Genomic DNA, 22,827 nt, shown 5'->3' with positions numbered 1-22,827 from the left:
CGGGACCTGCAGTCTTGTGCGACTGTTCTGTCAACCAGGAGCTGATGTTTGGCTCCTCTGGTATCTCTACCAATGCCCTTCTGCGCTTCGTTCATGTATTGATCCATGTGTCCACTTATCTTAGCCGCAATGATGCCTGACATGAGCTTCCATGTTGTGGAGAGACAGGTAATTGGCCGATAGTTGGATGGGGCTGCACCCTTCGAGGGATCCTTCATGATCAGGATCGTTCGCCCTTCGGTTAGCCATTCTGGGTGAGTCCCATCCCTCAGCAGCTGGTTCATTTGTACTGCTAGGCGCTCATGGAGTGCTGTGAGCTTCTTTAGCCAGTAGGTGTGGACCATGTCCGGGCCTGGTGCTGTCCAGTTCTTCATATCTGAGACTCTTTCCTGTATGTCTGCCACTGTTATGGCAACTGGGTTCTGTTCAGGGAGGTTGCTGTGCTCCTCTCTCAGGGTCACCAGCCATTGTGCACTGCTGTTATGTGCAACCTCCTTCTCCCATATGCCTTTCCAGTACCTTTCAGTTTCCAGTCTTGGTGGGTCAGCTCTGTTGTTAGGACCCTGCCACTGAGCGTACACTTTCGCAGGTTGTGTTGCTAACAGCCTGTTTATTCGTCTGGCCTCATTCTCTTTCGTGTACCGCTTTAGGCGACTGGACAAGGCTTGGAGCCTTTGTTTGGCAGTTTCGAGTGCTTCAGGTATGATCATCTGGATGTACCTCTCAGGTATCGGCCTTTTCATCACACCTCTCTGGGCCTCCGTCAATTGACTCACATCTTTCCGGGCCGCCTTGATCTTAGCCTCCAACCGTCTTTTCCATGGTGGGTAACATATCTCATGGCTTCCATGGTTGCTCTTATAGGGGCTGGCCACCCAATCTCATCATCTGCATTCGTTGGGGCTTGCCTCCCAATCTCTTGTATGACCTCCTCCTCTGATCTGGCAGCCTGGGGCCCTTCACCATGGAACTTGCGTTGTACCTCATCAATCTCAAGTTGTGACAGCAGTTGCCGTTTGTGGATGTTGGAACACTGAGCTACTAGTTGTTTCGTGGTCAACCGTGACTGTGGGTTTCGAAGTAACCATTTATCCCACATTCTCTGCATGTAACCCCTCTGACTAGGGTTGCTTGAGTAGTAGCATTCCAACAGAGCCATGTTATCGCATCTCGCCCATCTCCGCTTTGTTCCAGTAGCCCATTTTTCATCAAGGTGCTCTGGTTCCCCAGCACCTGACGCAGACCTTGTTTGGCCGCGCGACGTCTGAGCCGGCATGTCATTCGTTTTATTGTCTCTCATCATTGTATGAGGTAGGCATTAGCGTGAAGGATCTTGCCCAAGGACCCACACTGGATGGTGTTATGTGCTCATTTTTTTTTTGCCCCAAGCGGGATTCGAACCCCCCTCCGTGAGTCGTCACCTTACCGTGGTGGAGGGGTTTGTGTGTCCCAATGATCCTAGAAGCTAAGTTGTCTGGGGCTTTATGCCCCTGGCAGGGTCACCCATGGCAAACAGGTTCTAGGTGAGGGGCCAGACAAAGCACGGCTCAAAGACCCCTTATGATGAGCAAAATATATGGACCAAGGTTTCCCTTGCCCGGACGCGGGTCACCGGGGCCCCCCTCTGGAGCCAGGCCTGGAGGTGGGGCTCGTTGGCAAGCGCCTGGTGGCCGGGCCTACACCCATGGGGCCCGGCCGGGCACAGCCCGAAGAGGCAACGTGGGTCCCCCTTCCCATGGGCTCACCACCCATGAGAGGGGCCAAAGAGGTCGGGTGCAATGTGAGCTGGGCGGCAGCCAAAGGCGGGGACCCTGGCGGTCCGATCCTCGGCTGCAGAAGCTAGCTCTTGGGACATGGAATGTCACCTCTCTGGCAGGGAAGGAGCCCGAGCTGGTGTGTGAGGCAGAGAATTTCCGACTGGATATAGTCGGACTTGCCTCCACACACAGCCTGGGTTCTGGTACCAGTTCTCTCGAGAGGGGTTGGACTCTCTTCCACTCTGGAGTTGCTCACGGTGAGAGGCGCAGAGCAGGTGTGATAAGATAAAGATAAGATATCCTTTATTTGTCCCACAATGGGGAAATTTACAGCCTCCAGCAGCAAGAATGTATGTAGAAAGAAGAAGAGAAAAAAAAACAACAACAAACATCTTTCAATTAAATACAATATGAACACAAATGGATAAATCACAGTACTATTTACAATTTACCTTCACATCATTTAATTATTATTATTATTATTATTATTATTATGATTGTTATTTTTTATTCATCAGCCTGTGAGCCGGGGGGCATACTCATTGCCCCCCGGCTCAGTGCCTGTACATTGGGGTTCACACCGGTAGACGAGAGGGTTGCCTCCCTCCGCCTGCGGGTGGGGGGACGGGTCCTGACTGTTGTTTGTGCATATGCACCAAACAGCAGCTCAGCATACCCACCCTTTTTGGAGTCCTTGGAGGGTGTGCTGGAGAGTACTCCTGCTGGGGACTCCCTTGTTCTGCTGGGGGACTTCAATGCTCACGTGGGCAATGACAGTGAGACCTGGAGGGGCGTGATTGGGAGGAACGCCCCCCCCGATCTGAACCCGAGTGGTGTTTTGTTATTGGACTTCTGTGCTCGTCACAGATTGTCCATAACGAACACCTTGTTCAAACATAAGGGTGTCCATATGTGCACTTGGCACCAGGACACCCTCGGTCGCAGTTCGATGATCGACTTTGTTGTTGTATCATCGGATTTGCAGCCGCATGTTCTGGACACTCGGGTGAAGAGAGGGGCGGAGCTGTCAACTGATCACCACCTGGTGGTGAGTAGGCTCCGATGGTGGGGGAAGATGCCGGTCCGTCCTGGCAGACCCAAACGTATAGTGAGGGTTTGTTGGGAGCGTCTGGCGGAATCCCCTGTCAGAAGGAGTTTTAACTCCCACCTCCGACAGAGCTTTTCCCATGTTCCGGGGGAGGCGGGGGACATTGAGCCCGAGTGGACCGTGTTCCGTGCCTCTATTGTTGAGGCGGCCAATCTGAGTTGTGGCCGTAAGGTGGTTGGTGCCTGTCGTGGCGGCAACCCCCGTACTCGCTGGTGGACACCAGCAGTAAGGGATGCCGTCAAGCTGAAGAAGGAGTCCCATCGAGCCTTTATGGCCTGTGGGACCCCAGAGGCAGCTGACGGGTATCGATTGGCCAAGCGGGCCGCGGCTTCGGTGGTCGCCGAGGCAAAAACCCGAGCGTGGGAAGAGTTCGGTGAGGCCATGGAAGCCGACTTCCGGACGGCTTCGAGGAAATTCTGGTCCACCATCCGACGTCTCAGGAGGGGGAAGCAGTGCACCACTAACACTGTGTACAGTGGGGATGGGGCGCTGCTGACTTCGACTCGGGACGTTGTGAACCGGTGGGCAGAGTACTTCGAAGACCTCCTCAACTCCACCAACACGCCTTCCTTGGAGGAAGCAGAGCCCGGGGACTCTGAGGTGGGCTCTCCTATCTCTGTGGTTGAAGTCACCGATGTGGTTAAAAAGCTCCTCGGTGGCAAGGCCCCAGGGGTGGATGAGAGCCCGGAGTTCCTCAAGGCTCTGGATGTTGTGGGGCTGTCCTGGTTGACACGCCTCTACAACATCGCGTGGACAACAGGGAGAGTGCCTCTGGATTGGCAGATCGGGGTGGTAGTCCCTCTTTTTAAAAAGGGGGACCGGATGGGTGTGTTCCAACTACAGAGGGATCACACTCCTCAGCCTCCCTGGTAAGGTCTATTCAGGGGTGCTGGAGAGGAGGGTCCGTCAGGAAGTCGAGCCTCAGATTGAGGAGGAGCAGTGTGGTTTTCGTCCGGCCGTGGAACAGTGGACCAGCTCTACACCCTTAGCAGGGTTCTTGAAGGTATGTGGGAATTCACCCAACCAGTCTACATGTGTTTTGTGGACTTGGAGAAGGCGTTTGACCGTGTCCCTCGGGGAGTTCTTTGGGGGGTGCTTCGTGGGTATGGGGTACCGAACCCCCTGATATGGGCTGTTCGGTCACTATACCACCGATGTCAGAGTTTGGTTCGCATTGCCGGCAGTAAGTCGGAATCGTTTCCAGTGGAGGTAGGACTCCGCCAAGGCTGCCCTTTGTCACCGATTCTGTTCATAACCTTCATGGACAGAATCTCTAGGCGCAGCCGAAGCCTTGAGGGGGTCCGTTTTGGTGGCCTCAGTATTTCATCCCTGCTTTTTGCAGATGATGTGGTGCTGTTGGCTCCTTCAAACGGGGCTCTCCAACTCTCACTGGAGCGTTTCGCAGCCGAGTGTGAAGCGGTTGGGATGAAAATCAGCACCTCCAAATCTGAAACCATGGTCCTCAGTCGGAAAAGGGTGGAGTGCCCCCTCCGGGTCGGGGAGGAGATTTTACCCCAAGTGGAGGAGTTCAAGTATCTTGGGGTCTTGTTCACGAGTGGGGGTAGGAGGGAGCGGGAGATCGACAGGCGGATCGGTGCAGCGTCTGCTGTGATGCGGACGTTGTATCGGTCTGTTGTGGTGAAGAAGGAGCTGAGCCAAAAAGCGAAGCTCTCAATTTACCGGTCGATCTACGTCCCAACCCTCACCTATGGTCACGAGCTATGGGTCGTGACCGAAAGAACGAGATCCCGGATACAAGCGGCTGAAATGAGTTTTCTCCGCAGGGTGTCCGGGCTCTCCCTTAGAGATAAGGTGAGAAGCTCAGTCATCCGGGAGGGGCTCAGAGTCGAGCCGCTTCTCCTCCACATCGAGAGGAGCCAGATGAGGTGGCTTGGGCATCTGATTCGGATGCCTCCTGAGCGCCTCCCCGGTGAGGTGTTCCGGTCATGTCCCACCGGGAGGAGACCCAGAGGAAGACCCAGGACACGCTGGAGAGACTATGTCACCCAGCTGGCCTGGGAACGACTCGGGATCCCCCGGGGAGAGCTGGAAGAAGTAGCTAGGGAGAGGGAAGTCTGGGCTTCCCTGCTAAAGCTGTTGCCCCTGCGACCCGGCCCCGGATAAGCGGTAGATGATGGATGGATGGATGGGATTCGAACCACCGTCTCCCGTATGTCAAACCGATGCCTTACCAACTGAGCTATCCAGCCGCTATATATATATATATACACACACACACACACACACACACACACACACACACACACACACGCACGCACGCACGCACGCACGCACGCACGCACGCACGCACGCACGCACGCACGCACACACACACACACACACACACACACACACACACACACACACACACACACACACACGCCCACACACATACACCTGTATATATAAATCAGTGGCGGGCCGTGCATTTCAACCATAGGCCTTCAGTGACGTCACATACATTAACACAATATAGGCTCGTCAGGCAGCACTTAATTTCAGGAGCATTTAAAACCATCAAGTATGCATTCACAATTAAGAGCAGGAAACTAAATTTACAGATATTGTCAAAAATAAAAAGATTTAAAAAATACTAAATAAAATGCCACCCAAATTACGCTGTGTGATCATAAACAAGTCTGTCCAATAAATTGCGCAATGTCGCAGTTTCATATAAGACACCAACCACACAATAACAAAACAAACTATTCTTTGACAATAAAATTAACAGATAATTTGTATTTTGAGAATAGGCTATACAACAGTAAATAACTGAAAATGTTGAGCAGCCGAGATTGAACGAATTTTAGCGCACGAAGCTGACTACAATGCGGTGAGCAGATTTATTTGATACATTTTTGTATCTTTGTTATTTTATTTCGTTACCATTAATACTAACGACAAAAAATAACAAGAAGAAATGTAAAATAAAATTCATGTACTCACCAATGTAGTGCCTGTTCACTGAGCTGCAGACCTACGCGAGTGTCCCCAAATGTTTTTAAACGCACCGTAGCTTGTAAGTGCCTAGCCGTGCTCTGATGTTTCCTTGCTGCCTTGGTAAAACAACTTAAATTGGTAAATCCAGTGGAAGGTCCATCTTGAAAATTGTGCGGAAAGTAGTCCTGCAACCAGATCAAAGTCTTCTCCTTAGGCCATTTTGGGTCAAAATGCAGCAACAGCTCCCTCTGGCAGGTGCTAATCCAATCACCGAACGCGCACGTCCAGTGTCGACGTAAGCCCTTCTCGCTGGCCCTGGTACGCAGACTCGTGATCTGATTGGCTATTGCAAGCTCACCAGTGTTGTGTCCAAGGACCGGCAACCCGAGGCAAGGCCAAGGCCAAGGACTTAAGAACTTTTCCGAGGCCAAGGCCAAGGACCAAGGACTTGCCTCCGAGGCCAAGGCCAAGGACCAAGGACTGATTCTTAAGCTGAGACCTAGTCGACGACATGTATAAAACAATGCTATCATACCACTTGGCAGGCCTTCATTATTTGCAACACCCCTCCATCATAACCCCTTGCACTCCCTAACGCTTGAATTGAGTGTTTTTATTCAAAGAGTAGAACAGTCAGGGTATGTGTTATTTATACTGAGAAAAACAAAAATAAAAGCATATGATTTATATATATATGAGTTGTTTTTTTTTTTTTTTAACTGACAAATTTCCTTGCAGGCGGCCTGGTAGTCCAGTGGTTAGCACGTCGGCTTCACAGTTCGATTCCAGCTCCGGCCTCCCTGTGTGGACTTTGCATGTTTTCCCCGGGCCTGCGTGGGTTTTCTCCGGGTGCTCCGGTTTCCTCCCACATTCTAAAAACATGCGTGGCAGGCTGATTGAACACTCTAAATTGTCCCTAGGTGTGAGTGTGAGTGCGAATGAATGGTTGTTCGTTTCTGTGTGTCCTGCAATTGGCTGGCAACCGATCTGAATCTCTAACCATTCTCTGAGTACTACTATTATTACCACTACCACAAATACTACATTAATTAATACCTTCAACTTCACAATAATAATAAATAAATAATTAAATCGACCATGATTTTCAACTATGTATTATCAATATTCATTATTCCAAAAATGAGAAAGCATTCAGCAAACAAAACTGGAATCGAGCAAAAGGACTCCAAATCCCAACGGCCAAACCCGGAAGTGAAGTGCCGACATTATACGCAAATTACTTGGTTCAAACAAACATTCTAGTGCCACCGCACAAACGTGACGACTGTGCAAAAATAACTAAATAAAAGACACCACTGTTACAGAAAGGCTTTACATGCTATTTACATGCCGATCGCAAACGTAACGAACCGTGATTGAAATTAATTGTGATGCCGCTCTTTAAACGTTGTATTGACTGTCGGTGGCAGCCCCACCCCTCTTAAAGCGACAGATAAAGTCACCAACGTGGGTTTTCCTGAATGGATTTGTTTGATTTCTTTATGATATTTGCGGTTCTCTGGCCCACTTTATACCTGTGGACGAAGGATTCGAGGCTCTAATCCCCTGTTGTGTCCGAGGACCGGCAACCCGAGGCCAAGGCAAGCTCTTGACTCCAAGGCCAAGGACCAATTACTTGACTCCGAGGCCAAGGCCGAGGACCAAGGACCGCCCTTCGGTCCTCGAGCCGGCCCTCGAGGCCAAGGACCGGCTCGAGGAACACATCACTGAAGCTGACTGTGGCCGTTCATTTACAGCGCACGGGGGCCTGCTCTGTTTCATCTGAAGGCCCCGAGCAAGTTTAGTTTACCTGGCAACACAAGCTATCTGAAATATGATTGGTTAAAAACTCTACCATAATAAATAAGTTATTTATCGAGTGGCTTTCAATGTTGTTTAAAATAAGATTGAAAGCCACTAGACTAAGTGGCAATAATATGATGTAAAGAATACAGAAAATACTTTTGTTTACATATTTATGAAAATAAAATAACATAAATTAAATTTATGTTATTCTCAGAAAAGTACATTTATTAAATGTACTTTTCTGAGAATGTTTAGGCCAGCAGAGAAGGCCTTGCTGGCCCTGACGGAATGCCACTGACACACACACACACACACACACACACACACACACACACACACACACACACACACACACACACACACACACACACACACACACACACACACACACACACAACACTCTGAATGGGAGCCCTGTTTCTTTGCTTTGCAGATGTCGATGAGTGTCTCGATGAGCCAGAACTCTGCTCGCCTTATGGTGAATGTCTCAACACAGAGGGATCCTATCTGTGCGCGTGTGGGAGTGGATTCACTGCTAGTCTTGATACGCCGTCCTGTGATGGTAAGACGTGAAAACACAGACAGGGTTCAGATGGAGCAAAAGGTTTTCATTAAGCAGTAAAGCTGTTTATCACACTGGTCAGTTCTCTGATTGTAATTCATGTTTCTTTGGGACATTCTCTTTCACGTGAAGGAAATGTCTCGACAACTAATCTTGAGTCAGCATTTCGACAAACCTCAGTGAGGAGCGCCAAAACCATTCCACATCTTTGAGAGATTATGAGATTTATTTAATTGACCTGTTCATTTCTATTCATAGTTGTTAAAGAGCCAGACAGCATGGAAGTCAGAATCTGTGCTCATTAAATTGCTTTCAATACGCTTAATACCTGCAATGTCTCCTTTTTTTACTTTTAAGACAAGGAAAATTATCTCCCGTTTCTTTCAGACATGTTGCTCACATTTTCTTGATAATCCAGAATCTTTAGCCCCTGTGCCAGCACAAGTCTTTTCTCAAGTAAAAACTGTGTTTTTAATAACAAACGGAAAAACTTACAGCGGTAAACAATCAAAGCCTTTGAGCTGACTGTGTAGAGTCTAGACATACTGTAAATGAGGCACATTTCCTGCTTTAAGTCGGACTCAAGTAAACTTGGTCTCATTTGCTCTGTAAATGTATGCTTCATTGAAACCACAAAGTGGTGGCAACTGTGTATCTCATGCATTTGGTTTGATATCCTCTTCATTAATTCACGTGCGGTTTATCTATCTATATATATATATATATGTATATATACAGTATGTACAGAGGGAGAGAGAGATGTGTGTGTGTGTGTGTGTGTGTGTGTGTGTGTGTGTGTGTGTGTGTGTGTGTGTGTGTGTGTGTGTGTGTGTGTGTGTGTGTTGGAAGGCGCTTTGAGTGTGTTACGAACATGTTATTCAATAGCTGATTCAAAATGTCTAAATTGGTGGCTACTGTAAAAATATCAGAACATAGTTTTCCCGTCATGTACTGCTTGTAATTTATTGTTATTTTACTGTCAAGTTCTTGATATTGTAGTATTTCTACTGCAAAGGTAAATCAGTGAAGTAAGATAAGTTCTCTTTTGATCAACAGATATTGATGAGTGTGGACTCAATGAGACTTTGTGTAGTCCTCATGGTTTCTGTGAGAATAGATTGGGTTCATTCAGATGCCTCTGCGACCAGGGCTACCAAGAAAGCCAAGATGGCCAAAGCTGCACAGGTAAGTGTCCCATCTTATAATATAACGAAGGAAGTAGCCTACTTCAATTGAATGCAATATCTTCCCTGATTATATAACAAAATCTTTGAATCGAAGATCGGTTGACCTTTGTAAATTATGCACAGAAACCTCAAGGTCAAGGTAATCTTTATTGTCAAATATGCTTACGTAAGACATGCAGCATAGATTAAATTTCTTCCTCACAGTCCTCAGTGCAAATATGCATGCAAACATGCTGCGCGTTAAACACACACAGCTAAGAAGATAGCAGCTACACTGTTACGTACAGTGAACTCTGTAATTTCTGTCACACGACAGTCAACCACCGATTTGTTTACATAGATGTAAACATTTGACTCCTAAGAAATCACAAAAATAGACCGATCATGATGTTTTCACATTTGAAATCAGCAACGACAGTCAAATGGCGCCGACATTCCTCCCAGTCAAAAACAATGCCGGTATACCCATGCTGCCGAGAAGGCGCAACCACCAAGCACAGAGTCTCCTCCTTGATGAATATCGTGGCCAAAAAAATGCTGAAAAAAGTCCACATCAGGTCCACACAACGTGACAACAAACACAAAGTGACAAAACAAACACAAAATCAACAAAAAAGCAAGGCTCATGAGAGCACTTGCTGACGGCTGCCTACTCGGGCGCCATCTTACCAGTAAGCATTATTTGTGTTCGAATGGGTGCCGCAACAGGCTTCCACGTCAGTGCATTATTCATGTCAGACAGAGGCGAGGAGATGTACTGATTTCATCCAGCACACTTTGCAATGTGTTGCTGCAAGGATCTCTGCTTCCTCCTCAAACCAAAAACATTTTATTGGTGACTCGTCTGTCAGTTAAAAAAAAAAGGGAGAAGAAATAGCCTACGGGTAATAGAACTTTGTTCAATCTGGTTTGAGGTTCCCATTCCTTCAGAGATCCGTAAACCTTTTTGATGCCGTATGTGTTCTTGTATTGATTTAGAGCACGGAACATCCAGTGCTTCTTATTCAGACTGTTCGTCAAATTGTTCGTTTGACCAGGAGGTTATGGATGCTGCAGCTTCCCTCAGGCTAATTGGAAACATACTGCTCTGATTTACTCCTCGGCACGATGAACCTTCCCACATACTGCTATCGCAGTGGCAATTTACTTCACCGTAATCACCACAACGCTCTAATTCCATGCAGTGTGTGTTTTAAACACACAAACTTCCCATCTGTCATCTGGCAGCCCCGGCTAGGTTGCACCTAAATTCGGTCCAGCCAGCTGCCTCATTCACTGCCAAGCCTTCACTGCACTGCGGCTCGAACAGATGGACTCACTTACAAACAAGCACACGATCGTGCAGTGGTGGTTTACCGCGAACCATTTCGAATGCTTCTCGTCTAGCTGCCTTCCGTCCTTTCTGTCTATCCCCGCTCTCCTTGACACTTGTGTTTTCTATTATTTTTTTCCCTCCCCTCATTGTCCACTTCATCTTACTTCAGTCTCTCACGGTCTCCTTGTGGTTTATCCCCTTGCACTGTGTAAAATATCCATCAACCTTTCCATCTTAAATATCCTACATTTGACTTGAACGGGCAATTTAATTAGACGTTCCATGCTCGGCTCTGACATGAGGATGAATCTGTCAAGGAAACACGGAGAGATTAACTGTGGCGGTCTAAATCCAAGGTCAGCTACCTTTGTCTCAGACTCGGAATTTAAAGTTTTATTTTCTGGAAAAGAGCCCAGGTCGCCCACAAATGTCCATTTGTTAAGTACACAGAAAACAAGAGATAACAAAACTAGTAAGCAAACTCAAAAGCGTTTCAAAGGGAGACACGAGGAATGTCTGGTGTTCCTGCCATGTCTGTTGCGCAGCATCCCCGATATTGATGATGGTTGCTCACGCTAATTGACACGGTCTTCTATTTACACAACACCGCATATTGACTCATGTTCTTGAAATGTTTGCCTATTTGTTCGAGATACCTCAAATAACATGAGCGCTTTCCACTCATCACCCTTGACATGTTTATACAATTTGACTGGAGTATACACGTTAATATTCAACATAATTTGGGAGCTGGTTGATTAAAATTGTTGATTAAAGGGGATAAGAATTTATGCCCATGATATATTTGGATCTCACCAACTGTTTTTCACTTGATCATTATGGGTTGTTGTGGCAATAATTTTGAGGGGGCAACTCTATTGACTCCAATTTGGAATGATGTGAAGGCGATGAATATTTATGCAAGGCACTGTATATTACTGATACAGGAGGCGTGATTAATCTCAAGTTATTCATCAAAACTGCAGCAGTTTTGTTGAACTATAAATCGTCACGGTCATGTGTTGACAGAAGGGACGACACTTGGATGCGGCAGCTGCATAAACATGGAGGAAATTCACACGATCGTATGAAGTCGTGTTAAAAAAATGCAAAGAAAAAAATCTTTATACAAATGTATTCATCATTTAGAGTTTTGACACTAATTGCGCCATGACCACTTCTTGCTGAAATGTTCAAAACAAATGCACATACAGCAACATTGCTCCAGCCGCCGGCCCTTTGCTGTCTCACATCTGCCCTTGTCTGTTCACCTCCCTGTGGTTCTCTTGTGTGGTGTCATGCATGCAGTACAAAATGGTAAAAACTGAATTTCCCCTTGAAGTTAAACATTTGTATTTGATTACATATGTGGCATCCACCTATTGTAGTTTTCTTGAAATTCACTCCAGGTCGAAGATTCTCGAAGTTCCTCAAAGCCAAACTGTAAACTTTATTATTACCGCATTTTCCGCACGATAAACTTTCGAATAAAAGGAGCACCTTCAACAAATGGCCAATTTTAAAACTTTTTTGAGATATATGACGCACTGCATTATAAGGCGCATAGAATAGAAACTGCAATAGTGGCTGCGGTTGTCCTATGCATCCACCAGATGAAGCTACGCTCACGGAAATACACTACAATACAGCTTTATTTATATAGAGCCTTTCCAACCACTGCAGCTGGAACAAAACCATGAGAACTGGTCACAAACATAGACATGAAACATATAAACACAAATGGCATTGCAAAACAAGAACTGAAAGACAATAGTTATGATGACAATTGATTCAACATAAAGGCACACCAAACTTGTGGGCTCACATCCACAAGGGGCTAAATATCCTTCGAAGTCTTGCTTGTCTCCTTCTTCCTTCGTTTAGTCAGTAGTTAACTATGCTTTTGGTCTTATCTTCCTATCATAATTGCTGCGCAGAGCTCAGAAAGTGGTTGTTTGTTTGAGTGTGTGTTGACGAATGTGTGTTGACACGTCAATCAGTGTCAGGCAGAACACTTATATGTTACAAATGTCTCCTGCAAATAATCACCACTAGATGGCAAAGGCACAGGGAAGCAACTCAATGGGGACTATAAAGAGACTAATTAACGCCATATCAGTGGCAGATGCTGGTCTGTCAAGGAGGGTAAGCTCAATTTCGGCCTACATCATAAAATGTGTCCGTTTTTTATACGTGAATTCTACTCTCCGTTCCTTTTCAAGAAAATAATCTGCGACCCTGTCATACCAACAAGGCGTCTTTTCCAGGGTCTTAACTATGGTGATATCAGTCAGTCTGTGAACACAAGAAACTACATTAAAACACACCAGAAATAAAATATTAATCTGTTGCTCGTCGTTTTCAACATAGTGTCGCAAAGATTATGAGAAGAAGTCTCCAGTTCAACTCAGAGCAGAATGAGAATTGAAAAATGCTTCCACGCATGCCTACACCAAAAGATCGGTGATTGGCTCATTTCGCTGTCAATCTAAAAGAGATTCCGCCTCAAACAGATCATCCAATCATGATTCAGCTCAGCGTCCGGGCCAGCCGATAAACGCCCCGTGCCCATCGAATCCGAGAGACGCTGAGCGTCCGGTGGGCGTGACAAAACCAGCTTTTGTCCAATGACTCATCTCGTTTCAATGCATTGGGACAACGGGCTCTGAACTCTCGACGCCCAGCGTCCGCGCTGTAGAACCTCTGCGTCTACACCAGGGGTGCCCATTAGGTCGATCCTGATCTACCGGTAGATCTAAGACAGGTCCGAAGTAGATCCGAGGAGTGTCGAGGTGAAAAAAAACAAACAACCACTTGTGTGTCTTTGTACATGCTAGTAATATGATTATATATTATTATATTTTTGTGTTAATGTATGCTGCACCCTAATCATCCTATCAGTCTCATTTTCACAAAATAAATATTTAAAAAATAAAATAAAGCATGTAAATCTTGAATTTACGGTGGCGCGGGGTTACGTCGCCGGAAGTTGTTAGCACTCAGTAGTCTGCAATTGCAGCTTCTGATAAGAGCTGTTGAGCTGTATCTTTTATCGTCTTTATTCTCAAAGAATAGGAATCTAGGAGGTCCCAGGGAAGCACTTTAAAACGGTACGTGTGAGCTACGATAGTTAACAGGCAGCAAAAGTGCATCATATGCCTCAGTTTCAAGCTGTTTCTCATCATGGCATGTGTGTGTGTGTGTGTGTGTGTGTGTGTGTGTGTGTGTGTGTGCGCGCGCGTGTGTGTGTGTGTGTGTGTGTGTGTGTGTGTGTGTGTGTGTGTGTTTGTGTGTGTGTGTGCGCGCATGCGCGCGCATGCCGGTGAGGGTAGATCCCGCGAGGTTAGTTGATCGAAAAGTAGATCTTCGGTCCAAAAAGTTTGGGCACCCCTGGTCTACACAGTTTAAAGCACAGTGAAGCTGCAGGAATGAATGAGAAGAGAGTTGCGTCGTAACTAGTAATAAAAAGCTGATTCGGAACCAAAGTTGAGTGCGTTGTAACGCATTATTTGGTCAATGACATGTACCCACCATTGTATGTACACACATATATTTGATCACTTGTCTTTTGACATTTTTGGGGAAGCTGAGCTTCCATTGCAGTCTTAGAGCAATCGCCTCTCTGCCATATACAGTATTAGGCGCGTGGGATTATGGGCACACTGTCGGGTTTTGGGAAAATTGAATGCTTTTAGGTACGCCCTAAGGATGCGGAAAATACGGTACTCTTATGAATAGCACACTATCCCCGATGTTTTAGCTGGATTTGAATGGATAAAGACAACATACTAAGCATAAAAAACAATTGTTTTTTTTCTTTTAACTCTCATTCCGCTACAGATGTTAATGAGTGTGAGCTGCTAAGTAGTGTCTGTGGAGAAGCTCAGTGTGTGAACATAGATGGTTCCTTCGTCTGCACGTGTCCCAGCGGCCAAGAGTATAACGTCATGGTCGCCAGATGTGAGCCCGTTCCCACAGGTGAGGAATTATTGGTCTTGTAATTGAAGTACCTCCTGAAGTACTGTACTGGAAATGTCTTTGTCAAGATGAACTTGGAACGTGAAGGAGCATCATTTCTAACCTGAGGCGACATCAGGTGGCTGAAGCCGAGCCCAGCTGGTTTAGGCAGGAGTCAGGGAAACACAACCATTTACATTTTTGCTCAGAAAATGCTCATAAGGCCTCAGTTTTTGAGGTTAATAGTGTCAAATGGATGTGCACTTGTGGTCATCTCTTTCTTCACTTTGCATGAATGACATGAATCACAACATTTCAGACAATCCGCTACAAAGCATCTCTTCTGCTGTGTCTTCGCCTTCCAGTGTCATCAGTCGAGCGAAAAGAATGCTACTTCCATCTGAATGATGAAAACTTGTGTGAGAGTGTGCTTACAAGCCATGTCACCTTGCAAGAGTGCTGCTGCACACTGGGAGCCGGCTGGGGTGACAACTGTGAGGTTTACCCCTGTCCTGTCAATGGCACAGGTAAGTATTTTGGCCTGAAAATGATGATTCAACATAGAGTACCAGTTGCATAAAAATCAAACTTGAAAATGATATTTTGAACTGAATCCAATTTGTGAGAACTGAAAGGGTTGTGGTGCCTATTGAAGCGTTGTTGTTACGTCGTCGTTTCCGATTACTTCATTTATTTAGTTATTTTGTGAATGTCACTGCATCTGCCCTTTGTCTGTACAGCATTTCTTCTTACATAAACTGAAAGTGATGCTCGGTTTACAGGCTAATGGGGACGAATTTTCAAGGGGAAGCATTTGCATAAAATAATTGACAAATACAAATAGAAAATCATCTGAAAAACTTTACGTTTTGGTGACACGTCATTGTTTTGTTTTTGTTTTCATGTCTTTTTAAGGCCCCCTTGGTGGTCGTTATGCCTTTAGATGAGCATGATAATCTATTAAATGATCCAATTCTGTCAATTGCGTGGAATTGATTGTTGATGAAAATTGAGTGCATGACTTGGCTGCTGGTGGCAGTGGCGCTGTTGAATCATCAAGTTTGTGGCCTGGACAAGAACAATATGAAGCCAACTATGGGCTGCATCCATGCAGGCTGCTTTGATGGCACAACTGCTTGCTCCAGCACGATTCTGCTCAATAGGACACTTCCATGGAAACAGAAAATATAGATATTGAACGTTACCAAAAAAAGGTCTTCATTGAAACTTCAAGTTCATATGATTCGAGATGAATTTTATCGCACATCTTTGCGATACGCCATTTTGCACATGCTATTATTGCGATGATGATATATTTGTGCAATGCGATGCTTGATCAGTTGGAAAGCAGCAAAACAGTGCAGGACTGATCAAATGCAGCCGATTGTGACATCTGTCCATTCCAAAAACTGATCTTCATAATGGCAAGCTAGTGGTCAGCACTTAGAGTACAGCAGAAAAGCAGTTTGTGTTGAGCACCCTGTAGTCACAGAGCTAGCAAGCTTTAATATTGGGTGACACTTGTTTGAGCTTTGTCACACTTATACGATTTGAAAAAGTGCCAAATATCATTACAGATATTTAGACATTATATTTTTCACTCGAATTCCATGAGCTGAGCTTTTTAAGCAACAGATTTATTATTTATCATTTTTATTTTTTTCGTGCTGCCGAATTAATATCCAAATCCCTGCCTCATTTCAGACCAGTTCAACCAGATGTGTCCGTCTGGAAAAGGATTTATCCCAAGTGCAGATTTGCCTTATGAAGTCCCGACAGCTGAGAGCTACAAAAGTAAGCTAAGAAAACAAATCCTATCGCTTGGGGTGTGACATTTATTGAAAAAATTTGAGTGCTATTACAATTCTTTGACCTTATACGTTGTGCGCAGCTGCGTGCCGAACATTTTCTGAAACGACTGTAAGCTCAAATTGCACATCGTGATTATTGACATGCCTTTTGCAGATGCAGACGAGTGCATGCTGTTCGGTCAGGAGGTGTGCAAAGGAGGCTTCTGTCAGGACACGGTGGGCAGCTACGAGTGTTACTGCAAGACGGGACAAGACTATGACCCTGCCAAACTGGAGTGCAGAGGTATGTGTGCGCTCGACTGCTTTCACCCAATATACCGGATAAAATTTTCTGTCAAATAATTTAACAGATGTGATGCAGGCAAAGATGTGGGTTCAGATATCGGCCCTGACCTTTTTGTGTGAATTCAGTTTGAATTGTGTTCTCATTTGCGGGGGCTTTTCCATGCATATTTTTGGTCAACCAAAGAATCGGTGTGAGTGCGAAAGAAAGATCTTTTACCTCCACCCCTCCCCCAAAGTCAACTGGATAAACTCCAGCTCATGGATAAGCCATAGAAAAGGACAGATAGATCGTTAGTGTCACACCAAAGTATTTTTTTTTCATTCTAGTGTTGAGTGTTTCTCCACAAAGTAATCCACGTTTTGTTTTATCTCTAATTATTTTCTACTAGACATAAATGAGTGCCTTGATGAGTCGGTGTGTGTTGGCGCTCAGTGTTTGAACACCGAAGGGTCGTACATTTGTTTCTGTAATCATCCTATGGTGTTGGATCCCAACAGTAACAGCTGCATCTTTGTTCCTGATGTAGCAGGTAAGATTTACGTTTTTGCTCAAATAAAGCTAGGCGAGTAATAAATTATAATGTGATTTTCGCACATATTTTGGATCTATGTTTAACCCTTTCAGGGACAGCCGTTACTAGTGGACAGCTTATCATGTTATCAGGTTACAGGGTGCATGGACAAGTTAAAAGAAGTGTGTGTGTGTGTGTGTGTGTGTGTGTGTGTGCGTGTGTGCGTGTGTGCGTGTGTGCGTGTGTGCGTGTGTGTGTGTGTGTGCGTGTGTGCGTGTGTGTGTGTGTGTGTGTGTGTGTGTGTGTGTGTGCGTGTGTGCGTGCGTGCGTGCGTGCGTGTGTGTGTGTGTGTGTGTGTGTGTGCGTGTGTGCATGCGTGCGTGTGTGTGTCCGTCACTGCCCTCAGACCAACATGAGGTGGGGCAGATGGACTTCCAAGGTATCTGCTGGCAGAAGGTGACAGAATCCATGACATGTACTCTGCCGGTGGGTCACGACAGGAAGACAACATTCACAGAGTGCTGCTGTCTCTTTGGAGAGGCATGGGGAATGGACTGTGCCTTATGCCCGCCCAAAAACACAGGTACACTATGCCGTGTAATAAACAGGACACTGTTACTGTTACAGTATGTCGTAGCAGGTTGAATCTGCCACACGATCTGGGATTTCTTATTTGACTGCAAATGGCAAAACAGGGCCTAGAACGTGGCTTTTGGACATTGGCTTTTGTAGCAGTAATCTGTTGTAAGCGCTGCTAATTTGCGATCTAGCGACTCCCTCCCACACAATGCTCGTGTTGTCCTCTCAGCTTTTGGCACTCGTTGATCTTCATTTGCACCTTGTCCAATACTCTGGCTGGTACATGCAGAAGTGAAGTGATTGTTAAAAATTCGCTCTGCTCTTTTGAATTTTCATCAAGTGCACCCAAGAACTTTTTATACCTCATCAGCAGTCCAGTCTTAATTTCTTGCCTTAATGTGTTTCTCCCTTGTGATACGACCCTGTAACCTGTATGGTTGTAGTTCCCAAGAAGCGTCTTGTGCTCCCATGATCTCTGTGCTGTACTTCAGGCCACTATCCCATACCTTATTTAAATTAAGTACCAATTCCTTGATTATATCAACTTGCTCTGTCGATCCATTTACCTACTTGGTCCTCCACAAGATTTCTTCTTCCTCTTTGTGTTTTCATCTGTTGAGTCTCATGGACCCATGATGCATCGTGATTATTATTGCCACTAGGTATTGTTACGTTATGTTCATGGCCGGGTGGCACGGCGGTCGACTGGTTAGCATAACCGACATCACAGTGCAGGGGTGAGGGGTTCGAATCTGGACTTCCGCCTTCTCGTGTGGAGTTTGCATATTCTCCCTGTGCCTGTGTGGGTTTTCTCCAGGCACTCTGGCTTCCTCTTACACTGGTGTGGTGGTAGGTTAATGGAACACTCGCAATTGTCCGTAGGTGTGATTGTGAGTGTGAATAATAGGTTGCCAATGTGTGCCCTGCAATTGGCTAGCAACCAGTTCAGGGTGTACCCCGCCTATTGCCCACAGATGGCTGGGATAGGCTCCAGCACAGCTGCAACCCTGGGGCAGCATTTTCATTTGAAATAAACTGGTGGTTTCTTAACTGCGGCATCGTCTGTCCTGCGTGAACACACCATGACGTCTTTTAGCAGATTTCAGTCTCTTCTACATATGGATGAGTGGTGTTGTCCAGCTGTTTTGATCCAAACTTAGTGTGGATAAATGTGATTAGCTGCATGAACAACCTCGGGCTGCACATTGCTTTGTTTTTAAAAGATTTTACAAGTTCATTGAGTTACCTGGCGTTTAATCAAGGTGTTTTTAAAGCCCTATGCTCAGTTTGAATGGCACTGGACTTACTGACTGTTAACTAGTATTGGTAGCTAATGGAGCCTTTGGTTCGAGTTCAATGCTGTTCTTGGTTGAGTTTGGTCGTCTTGGTAATGTATTAGTCTAGCGACGTCTTTTTGCTTATTTTCTCGAAGTACTGCAGTGGTTTTTCCCCGAAAATATCCTTAACTTTTTTTCTGTTTTTTTTCTTTTTGCTGTCTTAGCTGATTATGCGTCCATGTGTAACCTTGCCGGGCGGCATCCCTATGGCCATGATGCCCTTGTCGCTGGTCCAGTGGATGAATATGAAGTGAGCCCGGACTATTCACCATCACCTGAGGAACATCCTGCCCTGCCGTTTTATGACAATGAGGAATGTAAGTACCTGTATTCCTATTTCTATTTCTCAGAAGATAATTATAAAGGCAGAACTGGCAGGCTGTAGTATCTTTAAGAACAGAGAGCAAGGTTCATATGGACAGCAGCTTTCACAATAGTTGAACTGATGAATTTTGGAAAATAAGGTGCATTGATTGGAATTTTGTAGCTACCTGGAAGCTGTAATGACCCAATTATAATTTAAGAAAATTGTTATTTGAAAAAAAATGTTTTATTCTTAACTGAATTACTTCAAACATGAGTGAGTTCGAGCTACTAATAACAAAGTTCTGCTCTTTTCAGACCTTTATGCGCTGTAGCCAAATATCCATCCATTTTCTAATCCGCTTCTCCTCACAAGGGTCAAGGGGGGCGCTGGAGCCTATCCCAACTGTCTTCGGGCAGTAGGGGGGGACACCCTGAACTGGTTGCCAGACAAGCGCAGGGCACACTTAAATGAACGACCATTCGCACACATACATAATTACACTTAGGGACAATTTCGAGTGTTCCATTAACCTGTCATGCATGTTTTGGGAATGTCAGAGGAAACCGGAGTACCTAGAGAAAACCCACGCAGGCACGGAAAGAACATGCAAATTCCACATAGGAAAACTGGGGCTTGTAATCGAAACCTGCACCTCTGCACAGTGAGGTTGACGTGCTAACCCATAGGTGTCAAACTCAGTTCCTCGAGGGCCGCTCTCGTGCATGTTTTCCAAGTCTCCCTGTTGCAACACACCTGATTCAAATGATCAGATCATCAGCAAGCTCTGCGGAAGCCTGACATTGAACCTGTTCATTTGAATCAGGTGTGTTGCAACAGGGAGAATTGGAAAACATGCAGGACAGCGGTCCTCCAGGACCTGAGTTTGACACCTATGTGCTAACCAGTCGACCATTGGCCGCCTTGTAGCCAAATATGATGAGGTTTAAATTTTCAAGGAGGGAGGCTACAGGACAGGCTACAGTCGAAATTGGCTAGATTTGTCATTTAGGAAAAACAGTTGTTCAAGTGCACACTAAATTGGAAAGACCATGTAAACCGCATTCTTCTGACTGGCAGGTTAGCCAAACTGCATCTATCGCTCACATTGGCAAATAATAGGAACATGGTGGTGGAAACATTCAACTTTGGAGGTTCTGGTGTACAGGGTCCGTAATTTACCCCCCTTAAATGTCAACAGGATTGTCACTGTTAATTTAAAAAGTTATTCGGATACAGTAACTAGTTGTATGTTAAAAACGTCGTTCACAATGTAATCCAGGTTCCATTAAAAAGTAACTTGATTACGTTGAACTACCTTCGGATTACTGTATTTTCACGACTATTCGACGCATCGTACTAATGGCCGCAGTCTCATTAATGCGTGACATTTCTGTATTTTACACATACACAGGACGCATCGTACCAATAGCCGCAGTTTTACAGTGGTAAAACATACGCCAGCTTAAACATACGGCATGCATGCGCGCACTCTAACACGTTAGCTTGAAGCATACGGTAGCATGCCAAGACATACAGATAAGATAAAAACACATTTTTAAAAAGGCAACGAAAGCAGAACTGAGTTCGGGTGTATTTTATTTAGCCATCGTACAATGTTCTCACGTTTTTCGATCAATCATCACCCAGAAATCCATCAAAGTCCTCATCCTCTGTATCAGAAGCAGAGGACTGTACATCTCAGTTGTCATTGAATGCATCACATGCTAGTGTGAGTTGCTACGCATTGCCGAGCGGAAAGAAGGAGTAGCAACAGCAAAGTCAACATTTCTCTCGTGTGAAGCTTTCCCACATTTGAAAGTAAAGAACAGAGCGAAACATGGTGGCAGCGCGTGTGTGTGTAGAAAGAATTGAATAATTGTGCAAGTACCGTAATCCATCAAAAACGCCGCGTTCCCTCTCGTTGTTGCGTATTGTGGCGTAACTCGCCAAGCGCTGCCTCTCACTCTTTATAAAGATGTGTTTGCCACCGATCATCCATTGTTCCCATGCCGTTTGCAACTTTACTTTGAACGCCCGGTTGATGCCAATGTCCAGCGGTTGGAGTTCTTTAGTCAAGCCTCCGGGAATAACGGCAAGCTCAGAGTTCATTTGCTTGACTTGTTTTTTCACCGCTGCTGTGAGATGGGCACGCATGCTAAAAGCATAACCGGTGGCTTTAAGTTTGAACTGAGCTTCGTAGGCGTGTCTTTTTGTCGAATTTATTTTCAGGGGTTCTTAGAAACCCAAACCGGAGTTGTTTTGCAACAATGCACATTGCCACACGCTATACAAGTGTTGGTACTGGCTTGAGGCGTCCACTTACACGCCCACCCTTCACCATTGGCGGACTAGCTTGTCTGTCCTCTCTCTCCCTCTCTCCCTTCCATATTACACGCCCACCCTTCCCTGATTGGCCGACTTCTTTCACAGTCACTTCCGCCTTTTCTCTATATAAACAGCGTGAGGCGTCCACTTACACGCCCACCCTTCACCATTGGCGGACTAGCTTGTCTGTCCTCTCTCTCCCTCTCTCCCTTCCATATTACACGCCCACCCTTCCCTGATTGGCCGACTTCTTTCACAGTCACTTCCGCCTTTTCTCTATATAAACAGCGTGTCGGCTGTCTGTCAGAATCAGAATCAGAATCAGAATCAGAATCATCTTTATTTGCCAAGTATGTAGAACACACAAGGAATTTGTCTCCGGTATAACACGCTGCACTAGTATCATCGTAAACAACAAAATCATTGAACCATTTTAGAGTATACCAGTAGTTTTGTAATACCATTTTGTGGTGCAAGAAGAGTGACTATGTCAGTGACTGTTTAAGGAGTTAATGGCTAGAGGGAAGAAGCTGTTTAAGTGTCTACTGGATTTGGTACGCATAGATCTGTAGCGTCTGCCTGAGGGGAGTGGCTGAAAAAGGTGGTGGGCAGGGTGCGGGGGATCCAGGAGGATTTTCCGTGCCCTTGTCTTGATTCTTGCAGTGTGCAAGTCCTCAAGAGTGGGTAGGGCGATGCCAACGATTTTTTCTGCCGTCCTAACTGTCCGTTGAAGTCGGATTTTGTCCTTTTTTGTGGCGGCCCCAAACCAAACCGTGATGGAAGAACACAGGATTGATTCGATGACTGCCGTGTAGAACTGTCGTAGCACCTCCTGTGGCAAGCCATGCTTCCTCAGCAGCCTCAGGAAGTACATTCGCTGCCGGGCCCTTTTCAGGATGGAGATGGTGTTGACTTCCCACTTCATGTCCTGGGAGACTGTGATTCCCAGGAACTTGAAGGTCTCGACGGTTGACACAAGGCAGTTGGATAGTGTGAGGGGCAACTGAGGAGAAGAATGTTTCCTGAAGTCCACGATCAT

The 22,827-nt window shown here is 45.7% G+C and overlaps 2 protein-coding genes across 4 annotated transcripts in view; both read left to right on the top strand.

Annotated features, from left to right (window-relative positions):
* rasgrp3 (RAS guanyl releasing protein 3 (calcium and DAG-regulated)) overlaps window positions 1–22,827 on the top strand; it is a 130,556-nt gene that overhangs the window by 66,560 nt on the left and 41,169 nt on the right. The window lies entirely within an intron of this gene.
* ltbp1 (latent transforming growth factor beta binding protein 1) overlaps window positions 1–22,827 on the top strand; it is a 117,986-nt gene that overhangs the window by 88,627 nt on the left and 6,532 nt on the right. For all 3 annotated transcript variants that reach the window (XM_052080998.1, XM_052080997.1, XM_052080996.1), the window contains 9 exons: window positions 8,045–8,173; window positions 9,230–9,358; window positions 14,516–14,653; window positions 14,998–15,159; window positions 16,337–16,426; window positions 16,598–16,726; window positions 17,118–17,258; window positions 17,647–17,823; window positions 19,321–19,473. In XM_052080998.1, the coding sequence (XP_051936958.1) occupies window positions 8,045–8,173; window positions 9,230–9,358; window positions 14,516–14,653; window positions 14,998–15,159; window positions 16,337–16,426; window positions 16,598–16,726; window positions 17,118–17,258; window positions 17,647–17,823; window positions 19,321–19,473 (1,248 nt within the window). The remainder of the gene's footprint in view (window positions 1–8,044; window positions 8,174–9,229; window positions 9,359–14,515; window positions 14,654–14,997; window positions 15,160–16,336; window positions 16,427–16,597; window positions 16,727–17,117; window positions 17,259–17,646; window positions 17,824–19,320; window positions 19,474–22,827) is intronic.

Source organism: Hippocampus zosterae, chromosome 11 (genome assembly GCF_025434085.1).
Source record: "Hippocampus zosterae strain Florida chromosome 11, ASM2543408v3, whole genome shotgun sequence".
Lineage (NCBI taxonomy): Eukaryota > Metazoa > Chordata > Actinopteri > Syngnathiformes > Syngnathidae > Hippocampus > Hippocampus zosterae.
Note: the sequence above shows the minus strand (reverse complement) of the source record. Positions and strands in the feature narration are given on the sequence as shown.